This window comes from Leucoraja erinacea, chromosome 7 (assembly GCF_028641065.1).
Source record: "Leucoraja erinacea ecotype New England chromosome 7, Leri_hhj_1, whole genome shotgun sequence".
Taxonomy (NCBI): Eukaryota; Metazoa; Chordata; class Chondrichthyes; order Rajiformes; family Rajidae; genus Leucoraja; species Leucoraja erinaceus.
The window spans coordinates 68,329,336-68,351,466 of NC_073383.1; the positions used below are offsets into that span (position 1 = coordinate 68,329,336).

Consider the following 22,131-nt stretch of genomic DNA (forward strand, 5'->3'; position numbering starts at 1 on the left):
GATTTTAAAAATCAAGTCTGCAATTTATCCCATCAGATAAAGCATAAAAAGAAGTTTAATTTGACACCTAATTCACTTTCATATCTTCAGTATTAAAAAGGTTATGGCCATTTTCATACTTGGAAATTAGCATCTTGTTCCCTATTGCTTTTCCATTGACTTAACTCAAAAGCTGTGGTCGAGGACAGTCAAAAGCCCATAACTTTCTTAAAAATTAAGAGAACTGAATGAAATGTTCAGTTATTATAGATTGAAGCATTCTGAAACAAATATGAAACAATCTTACTTGGATGACCTGAAATTAAAGCAGATAATTAATCAGTTACCTATTTGTAGCTAATTACAAAATTCAATTACTAGATCTAAACATCTATCCATTTCTTAAGAAAAGGTTAACATTTTTAAATAACCTAAGTGTCCAAATAACATTCACACAAGAATTCACAATATAACATGATTTTTAAATCTCATTGTCATGAATTTATAGGCCAAATGGAAGGAATTTAGTGTTTAATTCCCGTAAATTAATGGCCATTTAAATCATCTTGCGAGTGGGATTTTGTGGAACGCGATCGATTGGAACGTTGCGGTTGCAGTGAATTTAAACCCCATATCAGCAGGAAAAACACTGCTGGTTCGTATGGGGCCTAAATCACCTTTTGGCAACGTGAAATTTTGATTAAAGGCATCCTAAGAAGCACGTTTATACGTAAAAATAAACGGCTTACCTTGCTTTGTCCCATACGTGAGATTCGTCCCATTGTCGGCATTGACGGCTTTAGAAGTCACATTTTATTTTACTCCTGCTATTAAATTATCCAGCGATGTTTAAAAAAAACTTGATAAAACGCTAGTTGGATCGATTATTCTTCAGCAGCTAAACAGCCTGACAAAAATCGACTTCAACAGGCCGGAGAAAACGGCATATTGATCCCGCCCCCCTCTCAAAGGTGCCTAAGTCGCACACACGGCCAGTGGCAGAACTGCAGCACTGCTAAAGGTAAGTTTTGTAACATACCTACTTATCGTTCCATTCAATTCGCATTTAGAAATATATTTGGTTTAGGGAATGGTATCAGGAGCGGCGTGTCATTAAGTTTACTTATGGCTGAAATGAATAGATGGACTACCATGAAATCAATGGTTTTCAGGATCAGGTAAAAAGTTGGAGTTGTGGCCACATATCAAAAGAACTGTAAAAGCAATAAAATGCAAATGTGAAGTCTGAAACAGAATCCTGAAAATTCTCAACAAGGTAAGGATGTATCTGTAAATAAAGAAACATGAAGTGTTTTTTTCTCTCTTTATATTTGTGCTGCCTGATCAGGTGAGTATTTCCAGCATTCACTGTTTTGATCTGACCACAAATTTATTGGAAAGGTGCAAGGAAACTTTATAGCTTCTCGTGATCTGACTACTGATGTTCATTTCTTCATGAAGAGTAATTTATTTCAATTATATTTATTCAAACATCTGTGCAGCATACTGAACAACATAATTTCTTAAAATTACACAGTGAGTTCCATTTCCTTTTATATTTTTGTTATAGAATATTCTTCTTTACGGTAATATCACCATTACGTTGCATTTATTAGATATTGAACAACAGGTTTATTTTTGAATAGTGCTAAGCATACATTTAATTGTCACTATTTACCGCATTATTTCAACTCACATATAAAACATAGCAACTATTATTCCATAATGATGAGACGGTTTGGGATTCGTGATTTGTTTTATCTTTTCTAAGTGCAGTCTCATACACAGTGGATGAGATCAGTGGCTAATGGTTAGGTTAGTATTGGAATCTGTTCTCACACTTATCCAAGAGGAGATGGATGTGATTTATACGGTCGTGGTATCTTTTCCTCAATGCATCTACTATTGGAGCAAACAAATAAACATCTCAGCACAAGTCTCCATTAAAACCTGTTGCCATCCCAATTTATGCTTATTTCTTTTCAACTTTATGCGAAGGTTGAAATGCTCTTGGTTTGTTTGAGATGCTGTTCACCGTCGGTTCTGCATTCCTTTGGCTTCCTTTCTGTTTGTCTGGAGATTTCACGATCTTTTCATTCAATAAGCTACCAGTGCGATTCAGCTTCTCCTTTTCCAGAGCTTTTTCCATCTCTGTGTAGTAATCCAACGCCTTGTGTACAGGGTCAATAATATGGTGCTGCAAAAAAAAGAATCCCCTCAAATTATTAATATTCCAATAATATTCCAATATAATAAGAACAGGTTTGGATAATTTTGAGTTAAATGACAAATTTAACTTGTCAGTAACAAATTCTATCTTTGCAAGATCATTGCTATGCAATATAAAGTATTTATTAAATTTATAAATGTTGTTAAGTTTTAAAAAGTGGTTTACGCACTTTGCATTCCTCAGTCTTCTGAAGAGGTTGGACGTATACATTACATTCTGAAGCACATTCTGAACTCAAAGTCACTCAATTCAAGTTATCTGTTCACTTTGTAATGCTTTACAGTGTTATTTACAAAACTTATATTATGGTTCAGATTTAGTTGCTCAGAACAATGCTTTTAATTATTCGGGGTAGCCAATGGTGGAACAACGAAAATAAATGCAATTGTCAATGTCTCAGGACTTTATTTTGTAATTTCACTGAGAAAGAAAGTATTGGCAGGTAACAATAGTGACATACAATTAATCAGCCAACAGCAGAATGTCATTTAGATTTTGTTGCATGCAAGCACAGACTGCGACATTATCTGAGGAATTGTGAAGATAATAGAGCATTGTGTAATTATCAATGCTCATCACTAGTTCTAACTTTCCAATGGATGTTAAGAGGTCAGTGAAGATGCTGAAGATGGTTGTCATTGGAAACCTCTGCAAACCTCTGTCAACAACTTCATGGGACTGTTCTCATTGGTCTTCAATAACCACAACTAATTAATGACCCGTCAGTTCCACAGACTTTAATTTTCTTGAAAGCCTCCTTGCTATCACATTTGGTCAACTACTGATTTGAGATTGAAGGTTGAGGTCCTGCAGCACTTAGGGTTCATTTGACTACTCTTAATTTTTGCTTCAGATTACAGTGGTATAATCAACATGTGCTGTCACAGTTTGAGAAGGGAGGGAGGGAGGGAGAGAGAGGGAGAGACCTGCTCATATTTGGCCCATATCCCTCTAAACCTTTCCTAATGTACCAGTCCAAATGCCTTTTAAATGTTGTTACATAAAAACATAGAAATTAGGTGCAGGAGTAGGCCATTCGGCCCTTCGAGCCTGCACCGCCATTCAATATGATCATGGCTGATATAGTACTTGCCTCAACCGCCTCCTCTGACTGCTCGTTCCAAGTACCCATGTATTGTAAAAAAAGTTGCCCCTCATTCCCCTCTTACCTTAAACCTATATCCCCTGGTTCTTGATTCTCCTACTCTAGGTAAAATACTGTATATTTACTCTCATGATCTTATATACCTGAGCTCCACAGGATAAAGTCCTAGCCTGCCCAACCTCTCCTAATAGCTCAGATCCTCAAGTGCCGACAACATCCTCGTAAAGTCATGCAAATATATGATGTAAATTAATATGTACATATGGGCAAGTCATAAAAGTACATATGGGCAAGTCATTTCATACAATGAGATGCTGAAAATAAACAGTTTAAAATATTAATGACCTACCTCCAGATTGGGGAACAGGTTTGCAAGTTCAATGAACAAGGGCAGCAAAACAAAGCGGATGAACCCAGTTTGGGATGATGGCTTTGTCACTTTGTCCCTGTCCATGAATGGGGTCACTGGTAATCCTTCTAGTTTCTCCATGTCACTCTGCAATATAAAGTTTAATATCTGTGAGACAAACTCAATGTGTTCAAGAAGGAACTGCAGATGCTGGAAGATCGAAGGTACACAAAAATGCTGGAGAAACTCAGCGGGTGCAGCAGCATCTATGGAGCGAAGGAAATGGGCGACGTTTTGGGCCGAAACCCTTCTTCAGACTGATGGCAGTAATGCCTGGTTTCTATCACAGTTGACACAAAAAGTTGGAGGAACTCAGCGGGACTTTCAACATCTCTGGAGAGATGGAATGGGTGATGCTTTGGGTCGAGCCTTCTTCAGACTAGTTAGGGATAAGGGAAACAAGAGATATAGACAATGATGTAGAGAGATAAAGAACAATGAATGAAAGATATGCAAAAAAGTAACGATAATAAAAGAAACAGGCCATTGTTAGCTGTTTGTTGGGTGGAAACAAGAAGCTTGTCCGATTTTGGTGGGGGAGGGAGAGAGAGAGGGTATGCCGGGGTTACTTGAAATTAAAGAAATCAATATTTATACCATTGGGCTGTAAGCTGCCCAAGCAAAATAGAAGATGCTGTTCCTCCAACTTGCGTTGAGCCTCACTCTGACAATGAAGGAGACCTAGGACAGACAGGTATGTATGGGAATGGGAAGGTGTATTAAAGTGTTTAGCAGCTAGGAGATCAGGTAGGTTCAGGCAGACTGAGTGAAGGTGTTCAGCAAACAGGGCCGGCCTTAGGAGGTGCGGGGCCCAATTGTGAACAATTTTGGTGCCCCAGGTTCCCAGCTAAGGTCTGTAGAATCATAGAAATACAAATAAAGTCTATTATAGACTTTATACCTCTATGGTAGATTGAAAAGTAATCAAAATGGGCCTGCGAGTTAATGGACCAAACAGATGTAAGCTACATTTTTAATATAAAATTGTATACATGTAAGCCTACGAGTAACAAACAAAATGTGTAGATCACCTCTGAAAAGTACATAGTTACAATACCACTTGTTTTAGTGACTGTGAAATGATCAAAAAGTAATTTAATGAACTAGATGCTGACGAACCAATAACTATTGGCGAAAAACCAGTCCTGGCATAAAATGTTGGGCTTCAGCCCTATCCTACCCTTTGGGCTTCTACCCATCCTAACTTAGGAGGGGGGGGGGGGGGGGTCGGTCCAGTCGGCTTAAGGTCGGCCCTGTCAATGAATTGATTGGCCAGTCTACTTTTGGTCTCACCGATGTATAAAGAGTCTACATCTTGATCAACGGATATTAGTAGATGAGGTTAGAGGAGGTGCAAGTGAACCTCTGCCTAACCTGAAAGGACTTTTAGGGTCCCTGGACAGAGTTGAGTGAGTAGGTATAGGGCCAGCTGTTGAAATCGAGGTGAGGTATATCACAGTTGTACAGTTTTCAACTTAAGCACGATTATCACATTAAATATATGTACAGCTCTTCAAAATACAGTACATTAACCAAAATAGAACACCCATGATGGGTCCAAGTCTGTACGCTTATTTTTGTTTGATCCAGAACAACTTCAAATTTTCAAATCAAAATCAGGAACATTACTTGAAGTTTCTGACAAAATAGATGACATTCACAATTACATTACGTGCAGGAAGGAACTGCAGATGTGGTTTTTAACGAAGATAAACATAAAAAGTAACTTAGGTCGTGAGGGTCTCAACCCGAAATGTCACCTTTTCCCCAGAGATGCTCTCTGTCCCGCTGAGTTACTCCAGCTTTTTGTGTCTCTCTTCACAATTGTTATATGGTTATATGGTTATATGGTTAATTATATTACTGTTCTGGAGATGTATTAGTCTGAATATCTTTATGACATTTAGATTTTTTCTCAGTTCATTCCCAGAACTTCTAACTGTCACTCCAAGACTTGTGATCTAACCTATGACAGGCAACCTACAAATTGGTCATCCTCATGGAATGGTGCTGCCTGTAACTTGGAGAGGACCCAGAGAGGACTCCTTCTCCAGACTGAGAATTCATTTGCTATGATGTGATGACCTTCACACTGAGCCCTGGCACTGAAATAGTCACCGAAAATCATTTGCTCCATCGCTAGTCGTGGATTCAGGATATTTCTTCCAAGCATAAAGTGCTGGAAACATTCACCAGGAGTGGAAAGAGAAACAACTAATGTGCCTAATGTGCGGCATCTATGGAGAGAAGGAATATGGTCCGAATGAGACCCTTCGTTAGACTGATGGGGGGGTCTCGACCCGAAACATCGCCTATTCCTTCTTTCCATAGATGCGGCCTCACCCGCTGAGTTTCTCCAGCATTTTTGTCTACCTTCGATTTTTCCAGCATCTGCAGTTCTTTCTTAAACAACTGATGTGCCAAGTCCAGGACACTTCATTAGGCCCCCCCAGTCATCGTATTTCTTCCAAGTAAATCATTGATAAATGAATGATACCATTGCAGCAGCACCATACGTGGTGATTAAAGGTGAGAAATCAGGCTGGTTCAAACAATAGTTTATTCAGGTTCGACACGTTAGGTTGGTCCGCTAACTATATTAACATTGTTACTGTAGCTGAGCGAGGTTGTTCCCTTGGGCTCAGCTACCGGTTGACTACCAAGGTCTCGAGGTGAGATAACCTTAAGTAGCAGGACACTCCCTCTAGCCCATGATGTCACGTGCCCGCCCTCATATCTCCTGGCGAGGGTTCGACCATAAGTGGCCCGTGTATAGGCTGATGCCACACCATATGACTAATACTCATTGGCCTATGTGACTGACGAATAGCCAATATCTGATTTTTTTTTTCTCTGGAAATCATAGCATTCATTCCAACACTTCATTTTCATTGAAATAAAACACATCACTGCAACATTTCCCACTGAATAAAATACAGCATATTACCTGGTTAAAAAATTCTTGTAGTAAGCAATCCAGCCATGGTTCAGCCACATCCATGGGCCGTGCTTCATTGGAAATGTCACTGACTTTTATTATAATCATTGTAAGCTGAAAAGGAATAATATTAGCTAATCACTAAGCAGAAGTTTGATAATATTACAACCTGCACAGAATGGTTAACCACAAAAGTGAAAAATGAAATCTTTACATTTAAGCAATTCCTTTTTTTAAACATAGAACATAGAACAGTACAGCATAGGCACAATGTTTGTGCCGAACATGATGCCAAGTTAAACGGATTTCATTCATCTGAACATGATCCGTATCCCTCTATTTCTTGCACTTCCATGTGCCTATCTAAAACCTTCTTAAATGTCACTATCGTATCTGTATCAGACCACTATGGAAATGCATTCCAGGCCCTCACCATTCTGTGTAAAAAAGTTGCTCAGCACATCTCTAATAAACTTCTTCCCTCTCACCTTGTGACTTCTATAGTTGGACATTTCCATCCTGGGGAAAAGTCAATGTTGCCTGCTTTACTCCATCACCCAAAGCCAAACCTTCTATTTTGTCTCTTTCTGTCACGCACATTCATAACTCAGAAGGCACAAGAAAGGGATACTGCATTAAATAGTCTTTAACGTTGCACAATACATTGATCTAAGGTGATATTTTTAAACAGCAAATATGTAACACCTCATCATGTACTGTATTTAGGGAATGGCAGATAGATTTAAAGTTGATAAATTGAAATGAATGCAAATGTGAAAGCATTGGCAAGTAGGCTAATCAATAATTCAAATTAAATCTTTAAAGCATACCAATAGGTATTTGAACATATTGTGACGTGGCATGGTTCATTTGCAAAGTTATATTAAGAATAGTTCATGAATGCTTGAGTGCATTCCATTCAAAATGAGCAATGACGCGTGAGAGCAATCAGAATAACTTTCAGATATGTGGCAGTAAGTTTTAAAGAGAAGACACAAAGTGCTGCCAGTTGAATCATCATTGAATCAGGTAGCATTTCTGGAGAATTTGGATCGGTGACGTTTTTGGATCGGGACCCATCTTCAGACTCCACGGTGGGGGGGGGGGGGGGGGGGGGGGGGAGGGGGGGGGAGCAGAGAGAGAGTGTCTCACAGAACTCTCCATCGGAGAGAGGATCAGTTCTAATTAGGCTTATCTGAGGAGATTTCACTGCGGAGCAAGGTCATTTAGAAACAAAGAACTGCAGATGCAGAGTTAAAAAAGAAGACAGAAAATGCTGGAGTAACTGAGGTGGTCAGGCAGCAGAGATGGAGAATATGGATAGGTGACATTTTGGGTTGGGAAATTTCCTCAGACTGATATTTGAAGAGAGATGTAATTTATTTTCTTTAGAGCAGATATACAAGTCATCCCCAGTTTATGGCAGGGATTTGTTCATGTGAACTATTCGGAACCCTGCAGAAGATGCTTTCAGCCCCCCAGCAGCCAGCAAATCCATCCCGTTCGTTTGTATATGTGGGCTATAAATCAGTCGGGCATTCGTCAATTGGAGATTACCTGTATATTGCAACTCATCATAATATCATCATAACAAATGGAAAGCCTGAAGACAGTCAGGTTTCTACGCTCCTGGATGAGCAACCAGTTTCCATTCATCAGAAACGGAGTATCTCGGTTTGAAAAGGTGACATGACCATGTAAATAAATGTATGCACATGGAAAAGTATTTCCCCAAGGAAAAGAATGAATCACATTAATGAACGCTGGAGTGTTAAGGAAGATATTTATTTGATGAGATAACCATTGCTGCCATACCTTCTTATGCAATTTCCCGATCTACCATATCCAACTCACACTTCATGCCTTCATCATTTGCTTAGTAACATATTTAATATCCTCTTTTGGGTTAAATCATTTTGGGTTGAGAAATATACAATGATTATCAGAATCTGTCATGAAGGGACAGATTTTATAAACATTAGAGCATATTTCTGGCTTATAGTCATAGTCATACAGCATGGAAACAGGCCTTGTGGCCCAACTTTGGCCTTACACCAACCAAAATGCCCCATCTACATTAGTCCCACCTGCCCACATTTGGACCATAACCCGCTATGCACCTTTCCTATCCACGTACCTGCTACCTCTTCGGGCAGCTTGTTCCATACACACGTCATTTTAATTTCATGTTTCATGTAGTTTCTGCTTTGTGTGTTTTTATGACTATTGGCAGATCAATTTCCCTCCTGGGATAAATAAAGTTATATTGTATCGTACCCACTCCCCTCTGTGTGAAAAAGTTGCCCCTCGGGTTTCTATTAAATCTTTTCCTCTCTCACCTTAAATTCCAGTAAGTTTTGGATTTCCTCACAAGCACTGCCAGATATTGCATTTCCAGACATGGTGAACAGCAGTTACGAGCACAGCTGGCAGTACATGGGGAAATTGCCACTTCAATTTGATACCACATCAAACCTGATCAAGCCATTTCAATGAGGGTTTCAGACTTTTAAGTCATGCAGAGTCGAAAGCAAAGGAGAAGAAAAATTACTCTTCTTAATTATTTAAATTATATTTAATTGTTTTAGTTATTTTAAGACACATTACCAATCCATGTTCTCCAGAGATGCTGCCTGACCCACTGATTTGCTTCAGCACTTTCTGTCGTTTTTTTTGTAATTAAAGACAAAATCCATGAAATGCTCAAGCATTAGACCAAGATCAGTCTCCAAAACCAATCAAGTATTTTCCAAGGGCAGGGTCTTAGCATCACACCTTCTGAGGCTTTGGCCTGGGAGAGTCACAAATGGGCCACTCATCTAAAACTGAGTTAAGGGCCTGTCCCACTTTCACAACCTAACTCACGACCTCTGCCGAGTTTGCCCTTGAGTCATACTCGCAGCATGGTCGTCACAAGGTCGTAGGAGATCGTAGGTAGGTCGTGAGTTAGGTTGTGAAAGTGGGACAGGCCCTTAACTCAGTTTTAGATGAGTTAGATGCTAATCATAGGTACTCGTGGCATCAAGTGGGTCGGGGCGTTTTTCAAGCCTGATGAAAAATGCCCACGAGTAAAAAAGGTTGTGAATTAGATCATGAAAGTGGGACAGGCTCTTTGTGTGGACATTTCGTCTCTCCGAGAGCAGTGGATCTCGGGAATTCTCGAACCTGAGGGTGGTGAAGGCGAGATCGTTAGATAGATTTAAGATAGAGATATGTAAATATTTGAAAGATTAAGGTATTGAGGATTTATGGGAGCTGGCACAAAAAAGTTGTGGTCACCCTGAAATGCTGGAATAAGGTGGAAATATTGATATCACCATAATTTGTAAATTCAACATAGTCTTTACAGCCACATTTTGATACATTTGTTTGCTTCTCTATAATTATTCTTTATGGTTGCGGAGTTGATGGGGTGTGTTGTGAGCTGTTGGGAGAGCCACTCAATTTAAGTTAAATGCAAGGTATGTGTGCCAATTTCCAATGACTGGTTTTCCATTTTGCATCACACCAAGTATGGGACAGAGCAAGGACTTGCATGCTTGGCTTAGGACATCAACCTCAAGAACTAGGCATTTACCATTAAATTTTCAGACTGCTGGAAAGACTCAGAGGGTCAGGCAGCATCTGTGGAGGGGCATAGACAGATGAACATGTGTCAGGCTACTTCCTCAAGTCCCAACCATTTTTAGGAAGGAGATGAAGAGAAAATCTTCAGTCAGAGGGTGGCAAATCTGTGAGATTCTTTGTCACAGAAGGCTGTATAGGCCAAGCCAATGGATATGTTTAAGGCAGCGATAGATAGATTCCTGATTAGTACAGGTGTCAGAGGTTATGGGGAGAAGGCAGGAGAATGGGGTAAGGAGGGAGAGATAGATCAGTCATGATTGAATGGCGGAGTAGACTTGATGGGTCGAATGGCCTAATTCTACTCCTATTCCTTGTGACCTTATGACCCTACATGTTGTTTGCCCATTTCCCTCCACAGATGCAGCCTGACCCGCTGAATCTCTCCAGTAGATTGGGTTTTTTTTGCTCAAGATTTCAGCATCTGCAGGCTCTTGAATCTCCATTCAATTATCAGTTAGTTCTTCACTTCTCACTCAACTAAACAGCTATGTGCATCAACTCTAAGAGAGATTGAAAAAAAAACCTGGTACTCACAATACCCTTATGATCTTTGTTGTTAAAATCAAAATCAGGTAGAATGGATCTGAACTGATTCAGTATCTCATTGTGACGAATCATATCCGTGGCTAGAACGCATCTAAAGAAAGAAATGTCATCAGCTCATGAACTTGCACTAGTCACATTCCTTACTTGTGCATGCAGGGAGCAATTTCATAAATACGGTAGCAAAGCCAGCTCAAAGGTTTCAAAGGTCTTTTATTGTCACCTGTACCAATTAAAGTACATTGATATGCAAATTACCATACAGCCAATACGAAAAAAGCAACAAGACACACAACTACATAAAAGTTAGCGTAAACATCCACCACAGTGGATTTCCCACATTCCTCACTGTAATGGAAGGCAAAAAAGTTCAAACTTCTTCCTCTTTATACTCCCGCGATTGGGGCAGTCAAACCATCTGTCGGGGCGATCGAATCTCCCACAGCTGGCTTTTAAAGTCCCTGCGTCAGGGTGATCAAAGCTCCCACGTTGGGGCGATCGCAACTCCCACATCGGGGCGGTTGAGGCTCCTGCGACTTAAGAGTTCCCAAAGCCAGTGACCGTGGGCTCTAGGATGTTAAAGTCCGTAGGCACACATGGTTAGAGATCTAAGGCGGATCCCTGGCAAATGTATCGCGAGTTCTGCGATGGTAAGTCCACAGGCACCCGCAATGGATCTCTCGAAATCGGTCTCCAGCAAAGGCCGCCAACTCCTCGATGTTAGGCCGCAGTGCGGACGGAGATACGAAATGGAAAAAAATTGCATCTCCGTCGAGGTAAGAGATATTTTTTAAGTTTCCCCCATTCCCCACCCCCCACAAAAAAAACTAAAGAACACTAAAAACATACATTTTACACATACTATTTAAACAACAAGATGGAAGGGACAGACAGACTGGTGGTGTGGCATCCATTGCTGGCGCCACCTGATGGACTCAAGTGTAACTTTCAGATTTGCATTGAAGGCAATGCCAATGTACATATTTCCTGAATGTGCTAAAAGCTACTTTCTCATTTAAAAACTACTAGACTAAATGGGACCCGTTGGGTTCCATTCCCACATGGGATGGCTGATCCCTAACGCAATATTCCACCTCTCCACCAATTCCAATATTCCACCACTCACGCATAGCCCCCAACTACGCAGGCGCAGCTGATGGGTTCCCGTTGTGACACCCCTGATCCCCCCATCTCCCCTCACCCTCCCACTCCACCCTTCGCCCTTCCCCCCCATGCACTCACTCCAGCCGCCCCTCAAACCCCCCCCCCATCCACTCTTAGCGCCTCTCTGGCGGCGCAGCCATTCCTTCCCTTTGGGTTCCCATTGTGATGTAGAACACGCCGGTATTACTGCGCACGTGCAGCTGGCGGGCACGGCAAGTGGAAAAGGGATTTATTAAAGCTTAAAATGTGAATAACTCTTAAAATATAACAACAATTTAAATGTTAAAGAGGAGATTTATTCAGTCTATTCTTTCTTGTTGCGTCTCTTGTTGCATTCTGCAGCCGGGGAGGGGGTCGGCTTCAGGTAGGGACCCTCGCTCGCAGAGCACAGCCCCTGGCTCGCAGAACACAGCCCTCGCACGCAGAACACAGCCCTCGCACTCAATCCGCTTCAGCTTTATTCTCCCTGCCAGACAGCGGGTGCCGGAAGGGGTGTTACCTTCATGGTGACTGACAGGTGAGAAGACCCAATCTGCTCATCTCACGATTTTTTAAACCGTCATAACTTTTGTAATACTCCACCAATCTGAACAAAACCTGGTGCACTTGGAGCAGAGGAGAACGGTGAGTAAGGTGGCGAAAAATCCTAGTGATATATTGTACCGTTTTTGTGCAAATTTAAATACAATGCAGACCAGAAGTGGTCAAGATGAGAGTTTTAGTATAGATAGATGAGTTATAGTCATGTAGCAAGGAAACATGTCTACCACAACTGGTGGAACCCCCCTCTATATTAATCCCATCTTCCAGGAACAGGCCCATAACCTTCTCTTCTTAAGTGTTTCGTGAATGTCTAGAAGTCCACCCTAATCGATACCCCACATAATTGTACATACCTCAGTTTTGTCCCCTCTTATCCTCCTCCACTCCAGGGAAAAGAGATCCAACCTCTGCAGTCTCTGCTCATAACTGAGAGGCTCCATTCCGGGCAATATTCTATTGAATCTCATTTACACCCTCTCTAGCACTATCACATCTTTGTTATTCTGTGGTGACCAGAACTGCATGTAGTACCCTAGCTGTGGTTTGGCCAATGTTTTATAAAGTAGGAGAGGGTAGATAGGGTGGTGAAGGTGGCTTTTAACATGCTGGTCTTCATGAGATGCAGTGTAGTAACATTTACTCCCCTTGTGACTCATCTGAAATTTCTATACCCTGAGATGCTGTTGCCAATTCGTCCAGTTTATGAATCATTTACCATTGCCTGCCAAGCACAAATAACCCATTGTAAAATAAATGTTGAGGGATTTATAGCTTTGAGCATATGTAGTCAACTTGCAGACTGGCATAACATTGTGCCTTATATCTTGATGTGGTTGAACTGTAAATGTATAATTCAGCCATGCTTTATTGCATTTAAACAAAAGGTAACTGTTGAATAATTGCCAAAATGGCAGTCATCCTTAATTTGTGCGGAGCTCAGTAACAGCTTTGCAAAGTGTTAACTTTGCAGCAAGTGATTGTTAACCTGCTTCTTTCTAGACTGCAAAATAAAGTCATACAGCATGGAAACAGCCCTCTCAGCCCACCAGGTCCATGCCAACCTCAGCAATCAATTTCGACAAATCCTACTTTATTCACCCTATATTCCCATCAACCCTGCTCAGATTCTACCACACACTTACACGCATGTATTCGAGATGCTGGAGAAAACAAGAGCACCTGGACAAAACCCACAAAGTCAGACATAGAATGTGGAAGCTCCTCACAAACAAAACTCAAACCCCTGGTGCTGTGAGGCAGCAGCTCTACTGGCTGCTGTGTCTCCATGTTGTTGTGCTAGCTGATGATTATTGATAACAGCTGAAACTCCATATTTTCCCAGTGATAAAATTATGAACAATGCGCGTGCAAGACATCTCCATAGAAAATTTAAAGTACTCACTTTATCATTCCTTCTCGAATTCGCTTATACTGTTCGGTTGTCAAATTTCGGAATATGTTGTTTTCAGTCTGAGGGTGCCAGACAAAGAAAAAGCATGACTGCACAACCATGCATCTGCATGTCTCTTGAACCTCCATTTTATCAATCATAACTAAATTTACTAACCGTGGCACTGTAAAAGATTACTGATAAAGTGCTTTCATTATATTTCCAAATATGCGCGGTGATTAAGTCCAGCTTCTTTCACCTAAGGAAGCTGGCGAAGGTGAAGCCCATTCTCGAGCGGCAGCATTTTGAGACAGTAATCCATGCCTTTATTACATCTAGGCTGGATTACTGTAACGCGCTCTATTTTGGTGTTGCTCATTCTTCACTGGCTCGTCTCCAGTTGGTTCAGAATGCTGCTGCTCGCCTTTTAACAGGGACTCGAAAGAGGGAGCACATATCGCCAATTCTGGCCTCCCTACACTGGCTCCCGGTGCACTTTCGAGTTCATTTTAAGATACTGTTATTTGTTTTTAAATCTCTGAATGGGCTCGCCCCGCCTTACATCTCTGAGCTGCTCCACCCATACGCTCCTGCCCGGTCCCTCAGGTCAGCTGGTCAGCTGCTCCTGGAGGTACCGAGGTCTAGTCAGAGGCTCAGAGGGGATAGAGCCTTCTCTGTTACTGCTCCAGCACTCTGGAACACCCTGCCGTTGCACATCAGACAGGCCCCCTCACTGTCCATCTTCAAATCCAGTGTTAAAACACATTTGTACTCCCTGGCTTTTGACCATGCCTGAGGCTTTGCTTCTGTTTGTGGTGTTTTTGATGTTTCTTTATTTTACATGTCTTTTCCTACTATTTCTTTTGATTGTTATTTTTGGTGTGTATTAACTTTTTTGTCAATGACTAGTGATGTACAGCACTTTGTTGCAGCTATGTTTGTTTTTAAAGTGCTCTATAAATAAATGTATTTATTTACTTATTTATTATAAAACCGAGTAAACCACAGGAATAGATCCCCAAAATCAACTTGAATGGAACATAAAGTTCCCCAAAATAATTTAGAAAAAATCTTTAACAGATTATAGTCGCTGAAGTTTTGGTCAAAGTGGATGGGATTATAAGATACTGCCCTGGAAATAGATACATTTGAAGATTCAATTCTCAATATTCAAGTAAAATGGTCAATTACTGGGAGTGGCTTGAACACACACAATTTCACTGGAGGCATAGGATTTGATAGCTGAGGTGGAACAAAATGAAAGTAGCCTTGTCAGAAAGATTAGAGATCTGTTCTTATCTGCATTAGCTATTTTGGCATGAACCAAATGCTGAAGCATTTGAATAGCTAACCACCAAAGACAATAATTTCTACGAGATCGCATCAGCAGATCTTATCCACTGCTGAAGTCCCCAGCTCAAACTAAAATCACAATTAAACTAAGAGAAACATGCCTGTAATGAGACAGGGGTTCTACAATGATTATTGAAGCTAGCTCAATGTGCCTACTAAGCTTTCAGCCAGTCCTCATCATGCTTATTACCAAATTTACCTTTTCCAGGATCTTGAAGGCCACAGAACAGTGATGATTCTCCAGTGGGGAGATGTCGTTGTATCTCAATGCTAGTTCTGTACGAGCATTGATCTAAATGGGAAGAAGCAAACAATATGTGATACTGCAAAAAACCTTCCATATTAACATTTGGTTCAAAAAATTAGTGCACTTTGCTATCAGTCGATTGTATTATCTTTCACTTCAACTTCACATTCAGATTTCCATGTGAAAGATCCAAAACAGCAGTGATTTTTTAAAGGCATTTGATTTTGCTCTCTATGAATCATTATAAAGTTTTCTGGAGGTGTACTAATGCATTTGCACTATTTTCTGAATCATCTGACCTCACTATTTTAAACTGATTATTTGACAGGTCTTTGAAGTCTTGGCAAAATAATTCTCAACAGATTATTCTTAATGGGTTGAACTAAAACAGATTCTGCCCCCAAGCAATCAGTTTCTTTACATTTTATGGATGTACTGACAAAAACTGTGGTACAATTCAGGGCAGGTACAATTCATGCTCAGAAAGTACAGCATTGTGAGGGATGACCAGATCTCAGGCAGTCAGAGCCCAGTAGCTCACTGCTCCCAAAAGCAACTAACATTGTTTTCAAATGTCTCTGATATTCATAAATATTGAAATGCAAATTGCAGTTTTAAGCAACTTTTTCCTATCCGTATCATGTCAATTATCCACGTTCTCCAGAGATGCTGCCTGGTCTGATGAGTTACTCCAGCACTTTGTGTATTTTTTTGTAAACCAGCATCTGCAGTTCCTTGATTCCCCTGATTAACAGAACTTGTGACGTTGACTTGAAGAATGCTTTTGACAGTTTAATAAATAAAGTCTACTTTGAAAATAGCGTTAACTTGCCTTGCTGAATCTCAGATGGGCTAATTGTCGATTGCAGTAAAATGCAGTGGAATTGAACCAGCCACGTAGCCTCTACATGCAGGACACAGATCAAGCAGAGCTCTGTTGATACAAGTAATGTGCTAGGCTACAGCTACCCTTTTGGTTTAGTTACTATTCCATTTCAACCATTTTGGTTAGATCTTGTGTATTCATGAGGGGGGGAAAAGAACAATGGGCAATGGGGACCCGGCATAGAGGGACCACCGTGTGTGAGGGGGGGATGAGCAAAGGAGGAACTGACGTGGGGGGAATTTGTAACTTTGTAAGCGCCCTTCAAGGGCGACTACTGCATACCTTGGCATAGTTTGCAAGCAAAGAATTTCACTGTGACTTGTCACATGACAATAAATTAAAGTATTCAGTATTCATTTGCTGTGTTTTGTACTAGTTTGAAGGCAAATTAGTGTAGATTCAAAAAATAAAGATAATCAATAAAGATGTAGAAATAATCTAATGGCAACTTTTGCTGCCTCCTGCTACTGCAATTAATTAGATCCAGTCTGAAGAAGGGGTCTCGACCCACAATAATAATAATAATAATAATCTTTATTTATATAGCACTTTTCAACAAAACCAGTATTTGAACCAAAGTGCTTTACAGAGTTTGATTAAATTAATAGAACAGACCAAATGTCAATATATCCATACAAAAACAAAAAAGAGAAAAAAGAAAAAAAGACACAGAACAGTACACTATAGAAATCAACATGAAACGTCCCCCCACAGCAGAATTCACTGTGAGGGAAGGCACTAAAAATATCCAGTTCTCCCCCTCATAGTCCACCCGAGGTCGGGGTCTATATGTGGCCTCCTCAGCCAACTCGATTTTTTCAGGCCCTCTGCCGCGAAGCTGGATCATCGGCGTCGGGTGAACATTCTTCAGCGGCCTGGACTGAAGCGGCCGCTTCCTCCCTGAAGACTGCAATGTCCAAAGTTCTCAGGCCGCGCTGGCCGGACCGCTGACATTGGCGAACTCGGACACCAGGCCCCGTGGTGTTAAAATCCTGGGCCGCCCGCCCGCGGCTGGACGCTCTGCAGCCGCAGCTCAGCGATGTTGCAGTCGGCGTTCCCAGTGCCCCGGAGCTTACCCGAAGGCGATCCGGTAAGCCATCGCCCGCTCCGTGTTGGTGTTGGTGTCCCAGCATCTGCACCGCCGGCGAAGCCGTAGTCCCGGCAGGAAATCGTTGCTCCAGCGCTGCTCCAGCTCGATGGTAGGCTGCACAGAGAGGACGAAGAAGCGGTTCGGAAGAAAACCGCATCTCCGACCAGGTAGGACTGGGATCAAAACAGTTTCCCCCTTCCCCCCCCCCCACCCACCACAGAAAAGAAGACTTCCAATTAAAAGTTCCCACAGACAGGACTAAAAATAAAAATAAAAAAGGGAGAAAGGACGGACTGCAGGAGGAGCAGCCATACACAACAGCGCATCACCCCCGCAGTCCGCCATCTTAGAGAAGGGAGATAAGGGGAGAAGGGGGATAGAGGGAGAGGAGGGAGGTAGGGAGGGGAGAGGGGTTATGGAGGGTGGGAGGAAGTGACTGAGGGTATCCACGCGTGCAGATTTAAAAATAACTGACAGCCGCCCCTTGCGTGGGCCCGGTATCCGCGTGTGTGGGATTTGAAGTTACCACGGCGATGAGGCTGGGGCGGGGTCTGGGGGCGGCGGCGCTGCCGCACCTGGCCCACGGGAAGGGAGAGGAGCGGGACCCTGGGCAAGGACTAGGCTCCAGTCTCGGCCTCCCCCGGCGCCAGGCCGCTCAGCCTCCCCCCCCCCCCCCCCCCCCCCCCCCCCGCGGCTCCAGGCCGCAGCCTCCCCCCCCCCCCCCCCCCGACCTCAAGTACAACTTAATCCCCGACGTTGTGGAGGAAAACGGGAACGGGGCTGGCGGTGGTTTACATCGCGATCCCGGGGAGGTGAGGAGAGAGAGTGGGGGGGATTAAGAGGAGGAGGTAGGGAGGGAGAGGGAGGAATTGGACTAAAAATAAAAAAGGGAGAAAGGACGGACCGCAGGAGGAGCAGCCATACACAACGGCGCATCACCCTCGCAGTCCGCCATCTATGTCCTATCTAACAATGTTCTCTGGAGATGTTGCCTGACCTACTGAGTTACTCCAGTACTTTGCGCCCTTTTGTGTACTTCAATTAATTATCTGTCAACTAAGTCCCACCTGCCTGAAGAAATAGCATAACAATACAGAAGAGTTATCTAGCATCGAGCAGATATTGTTACCTGGTATGCATTGTTATAACCTGGATGGTCCAAATCATGACATATTGCGGAAGTGAGCATGGTCAGGATATCAATGTCATCCATATTGTTTTGAAGATCGGTTAACCAGATCAACCCATACATCTGTAGAAAACCAAAAAGGAAACATTACAACTTTTCCTTACTCTGGTATTATATATTATTCTTCGGATGTTTAATGTTTTATTTTTAATTGTCTACCAGTGAGCTCCCAGTGGAAGTGGTGGAGGCAGGTTCATTGGTATCATTTAAAAATAAATTGGATAGGCATATGGATGAGAAGGGAATGGAGGGTTATGGTACGAGTGCAGGCAGGTGGGACTAAGGGGAAAAAAAATTTGTTCGGCATGGACTTGTAGGGCCGAGATGGCCTGTTTCCGTGCTGTAATTGTTATATGGTTATATGGTTATATGGTTACTGTATATCGTGTTGTTATCCTTGCGAGCAAAGCACCAATGCAAATTCCCTGTATGTCTACATGCTTGGCTAATAACATTTATTCAATTCAATTTATTCAATTCAATACAATTCAATTCAATTCTTCAGCTTTCCTTCCATTAAATGTCCATGTCCTGAACATAACTAACAACAGAGAGCCTTGAAAAATAATAATAAACTCAAGTCAAAAGTTTTGACTTGAGTTTATGGTAAATATAACTTTGGAGATTTCTCCAGTATTAGAATTCTTTCTTAAAGACAATAGACAATAGGTGCAGGAGTAGGCCATTTGGCCCTTCGAGCCAGCACCGCCATTCAAAGTGACCATGACTGATCATCCCCAATCGGTACCCCGTTCCTGCCTTCTCCCCATATCCCCTGACTCCAGTATCTTTAAGAGCCCTATCTAGCTCTCTCTTGAAAGTATCCAGAGAACCGGCCTCCACCGCCCTCCGAGGAAGAGAATTCCACAGACTCACAACTCTCTGTGTGAAAAGGTGTTTCCTCATCTCCGTTCTCAATGGCTTACCCCTTATTCTTAAACTGTAGCCCCTGGTTCTGGACTCCCCCAACATTAGGAACATGTTTCCTGTCTCTAGCGTGTCCAAACCCTTTATAATCTTATATGTTTCAATAAGATTGAATACATCTTAGAGAAATATATTCAATTTATACATGTACATTATATTCTAGTTTGTCCAAATGTGATAAGAATTTGTCAAATGCTTCAATAGTAATTAATTTATAGAAATCTACATTCCATATTTTATAATAACATAAAAAGAGAACATTTACGCTCACAGAGCCCATCTTCCCTGTAACCTGTGTTCTCACAATTTCTACCCCTCCACAGCAGTGGTCAATTAGACAACCAACCCACAATCTTAGTAAGAGGAATAGGAGAGTGGATGGAAGAGTGGATCAAACATTATCTTTGCAAGTGAAGAAGCAGGCTCGAGGGCCCTTTTCCTGCTTTTATTTATTTCTAAAATTGTTTAGCTGGCTCTTAAAATAAAGTAACATTTGGATAGATACATGGATAGTAAATGAGTTCCTCATACAAAATCTGCCACAACAGTATTCAATGGATAGAAATCAGTAAGAAGCACAATTACTAACTTTGCCAAGCCATTAGACCAGCTAGCAGTATTCCAACCCAGTTTAGATCATTCAGAACAGAGGGATATGGGCTAAATGCAGGCATGTGGGATGAGTGTAAATAGGACATCTTGGTTGGCATAAACAAGTTAGGTCAAAGGGCCTGATACCACGCTGGATGTCTCCATGAGAGTGTTTATCACCAACTCAGAACATTGAAGCTGGATGGATTTTCAGTTGGAAAATGTGGTCGTCAAGGGTGAGTTGGGACAAAGTGCATGTTTCTGTGCTGCATCTATGATCCCCTCAACCCACATTCAAATTTGATTAGTTTAGTGTAGATTGTTAGATTTGATAGTGCCTGATTGTTCTGATGTGATCAGACTGCACTTTCCATTGATTGTTGGTTTTTTGTATTTCCTCTCCTCTCCCTTGCCCGATGTTCACTCCTTTTGGTGTTGTCCCAACACATTGGAACACCTGCAGTTCATCACTCAAGTGTGAACCTCAGTTATACCTCTACAATTATACTTTATTTTTGGAATGAGAGTATCACTGGTAAGTCTGCGTTTATGAACCATGTCTAACTATTCTTAAAATTCTGGGAATGTAATATCTTCTCGAACTATGGTTGTCCTTCTGTTGAAGATGACTCCACTGAGGACATCACAGGTGAGGTGATTCTGTCCTCATGCAGAATCCACAAAAACAGTATTCAATGGATAGACATCAGGAAGTAGCATAATGACTGACTTTGCCTGCCAACCAGGAAGCAATTAGGCCTACCAGCACTCCAACTCAGTTTAGATTAATCAGAACAGATGGATATGGACCAGAAACACACAAAACAATTCCCCTAGTCTGCATATCCTGACCATAGAACCAGATCAACCTAACAGCAAGGTTCTCAAAAGATCTGCAAAATGGAAATCTGAGTTATACATGAGCAATATTTTTTATAAATAAGGTAAATAAACATCTTATCATGAATGAATTTGCAATGCACAGAGAGACTATTCTGATAATTGATATCTATGCTGCACTCACAATTTTCCATACATCTTGAAGCTAGTTAATAATAATTTCATCATCTCCCTATTTATCAATTCACCACCGCAACAAATCCCAATCCATATTAAATGGGATGTGCTGTTGCAAAGTCATTATTAACCAAATACCTTGCACCCATCAGATAAATAAAGCACAATTATTCTCAGGTGTGTTATTTTACCCTTACAGGAGGAGAGAGGGAGTAGACAATTAAATGTGTGCTGCAACAAGTGGTCCACCTTGAAATAAGTGAAAGAGCCATGTCCTCAAGTTAGATAGAGCTCTAGGGGCTAGTGGATTCAAGGGATATGGGGAGAAGGGTTATTGTTTGGGGACGATCAGCCATGATCACAATGACTGGCGGTGTTGGCCGAATGGCCTCCTCCTGCACCCATTTTCTATGTTTCTGTGTTTCAAGAGGAGGAACAAGGGACTTGCATCCAGCTGATGAAACGTGTAAGATGACGCATATGCTGAGAACTTTAGCAAAGAATGAACTGTAAGAAAAACAAAATCAACTACTTTGTGATGCAATTTTTGATTTGTGCTTGTATTTGTCTTACCATCTGAGTGACACAAAAACAATGATGAAAGTTGTGGAAGGGAATGTTGTTGTAATGGCGGTACACCTCAAAGAGGAACTGTTGCAGGACCTCCATTTCAATGTTGAATTTATTCATGAAATCCAGATCAATGAACATCAGTTGAAGCAAAACCATTATCTCTGCATCCTCCCATTGCCTGTTATGAAAGGTACAGCAAACATCAAAACATATTTCAGTTCAATAGACAATAGGTGCAGGACATTCGGCCTTTTGAGCCAGCACTGCCATTTAATGTGATCATGGCTGATCATCGTCAATCAGTACCCCATTCCTGCCTTCACCCCATAT

The 22,131-nt window shown here is 41.6% G+C and overlaps 1 protein-coding gene across 2 annotated transcripts in view; it reads right to left on the reverse strand.

The window, feature by feature from the left end:
• Positions 1–1,429: 1,429 nt before the first annotated feature.
• si:dkey-219c10.4 (high affinity cGMP-specific 3',5'-cyclic phosphodiesterase 9A) overlaps positions 1,430–22,131 on the reverse strand; it is a 73,764-nt gene continuing 53,062 nt past the window's right edge. Inside the window, exons 7-14 of one of the 2 annotated variants that reach the window (XM_055638727.1) lie at positions 21,802–21,979; positions 18,634–18,756; positions 15,481–15,573; positions 13,941–14,008; positions 10,823–10,925; positions 6,671–6,775; positions 3,664–3,810; positions 1,430–2,176 (exon numbers count right to left, since the gene is read on the reverse strand). In XM_055638727.1, the coding sequence (XP_055494702.1) occupies positions 1,952–2,176; positions 3,664–3,810; positions 6,671–6,775; positions 10,823–10,925; positions 13,941–14,008; positions 15,481–15,573; positions 18,634–18,756; positions 21,802–21,979 (1,042 nt within the window). In that variant the 3' untranslated portion in view covers positions 1,430–1,951. The remainder of the gene's footprint in view (positions 2,177–3,663; positions 3,811–6,670; positions 6,776–10,822; positions 10,926–13,940; positions 14,009–15,480; positions 15,574–18,633; positions 18,757–21,801; positions 21,980–22,131) is intronic. The other variant, XM_055638726.1, reaches the window with a different exon arrangement.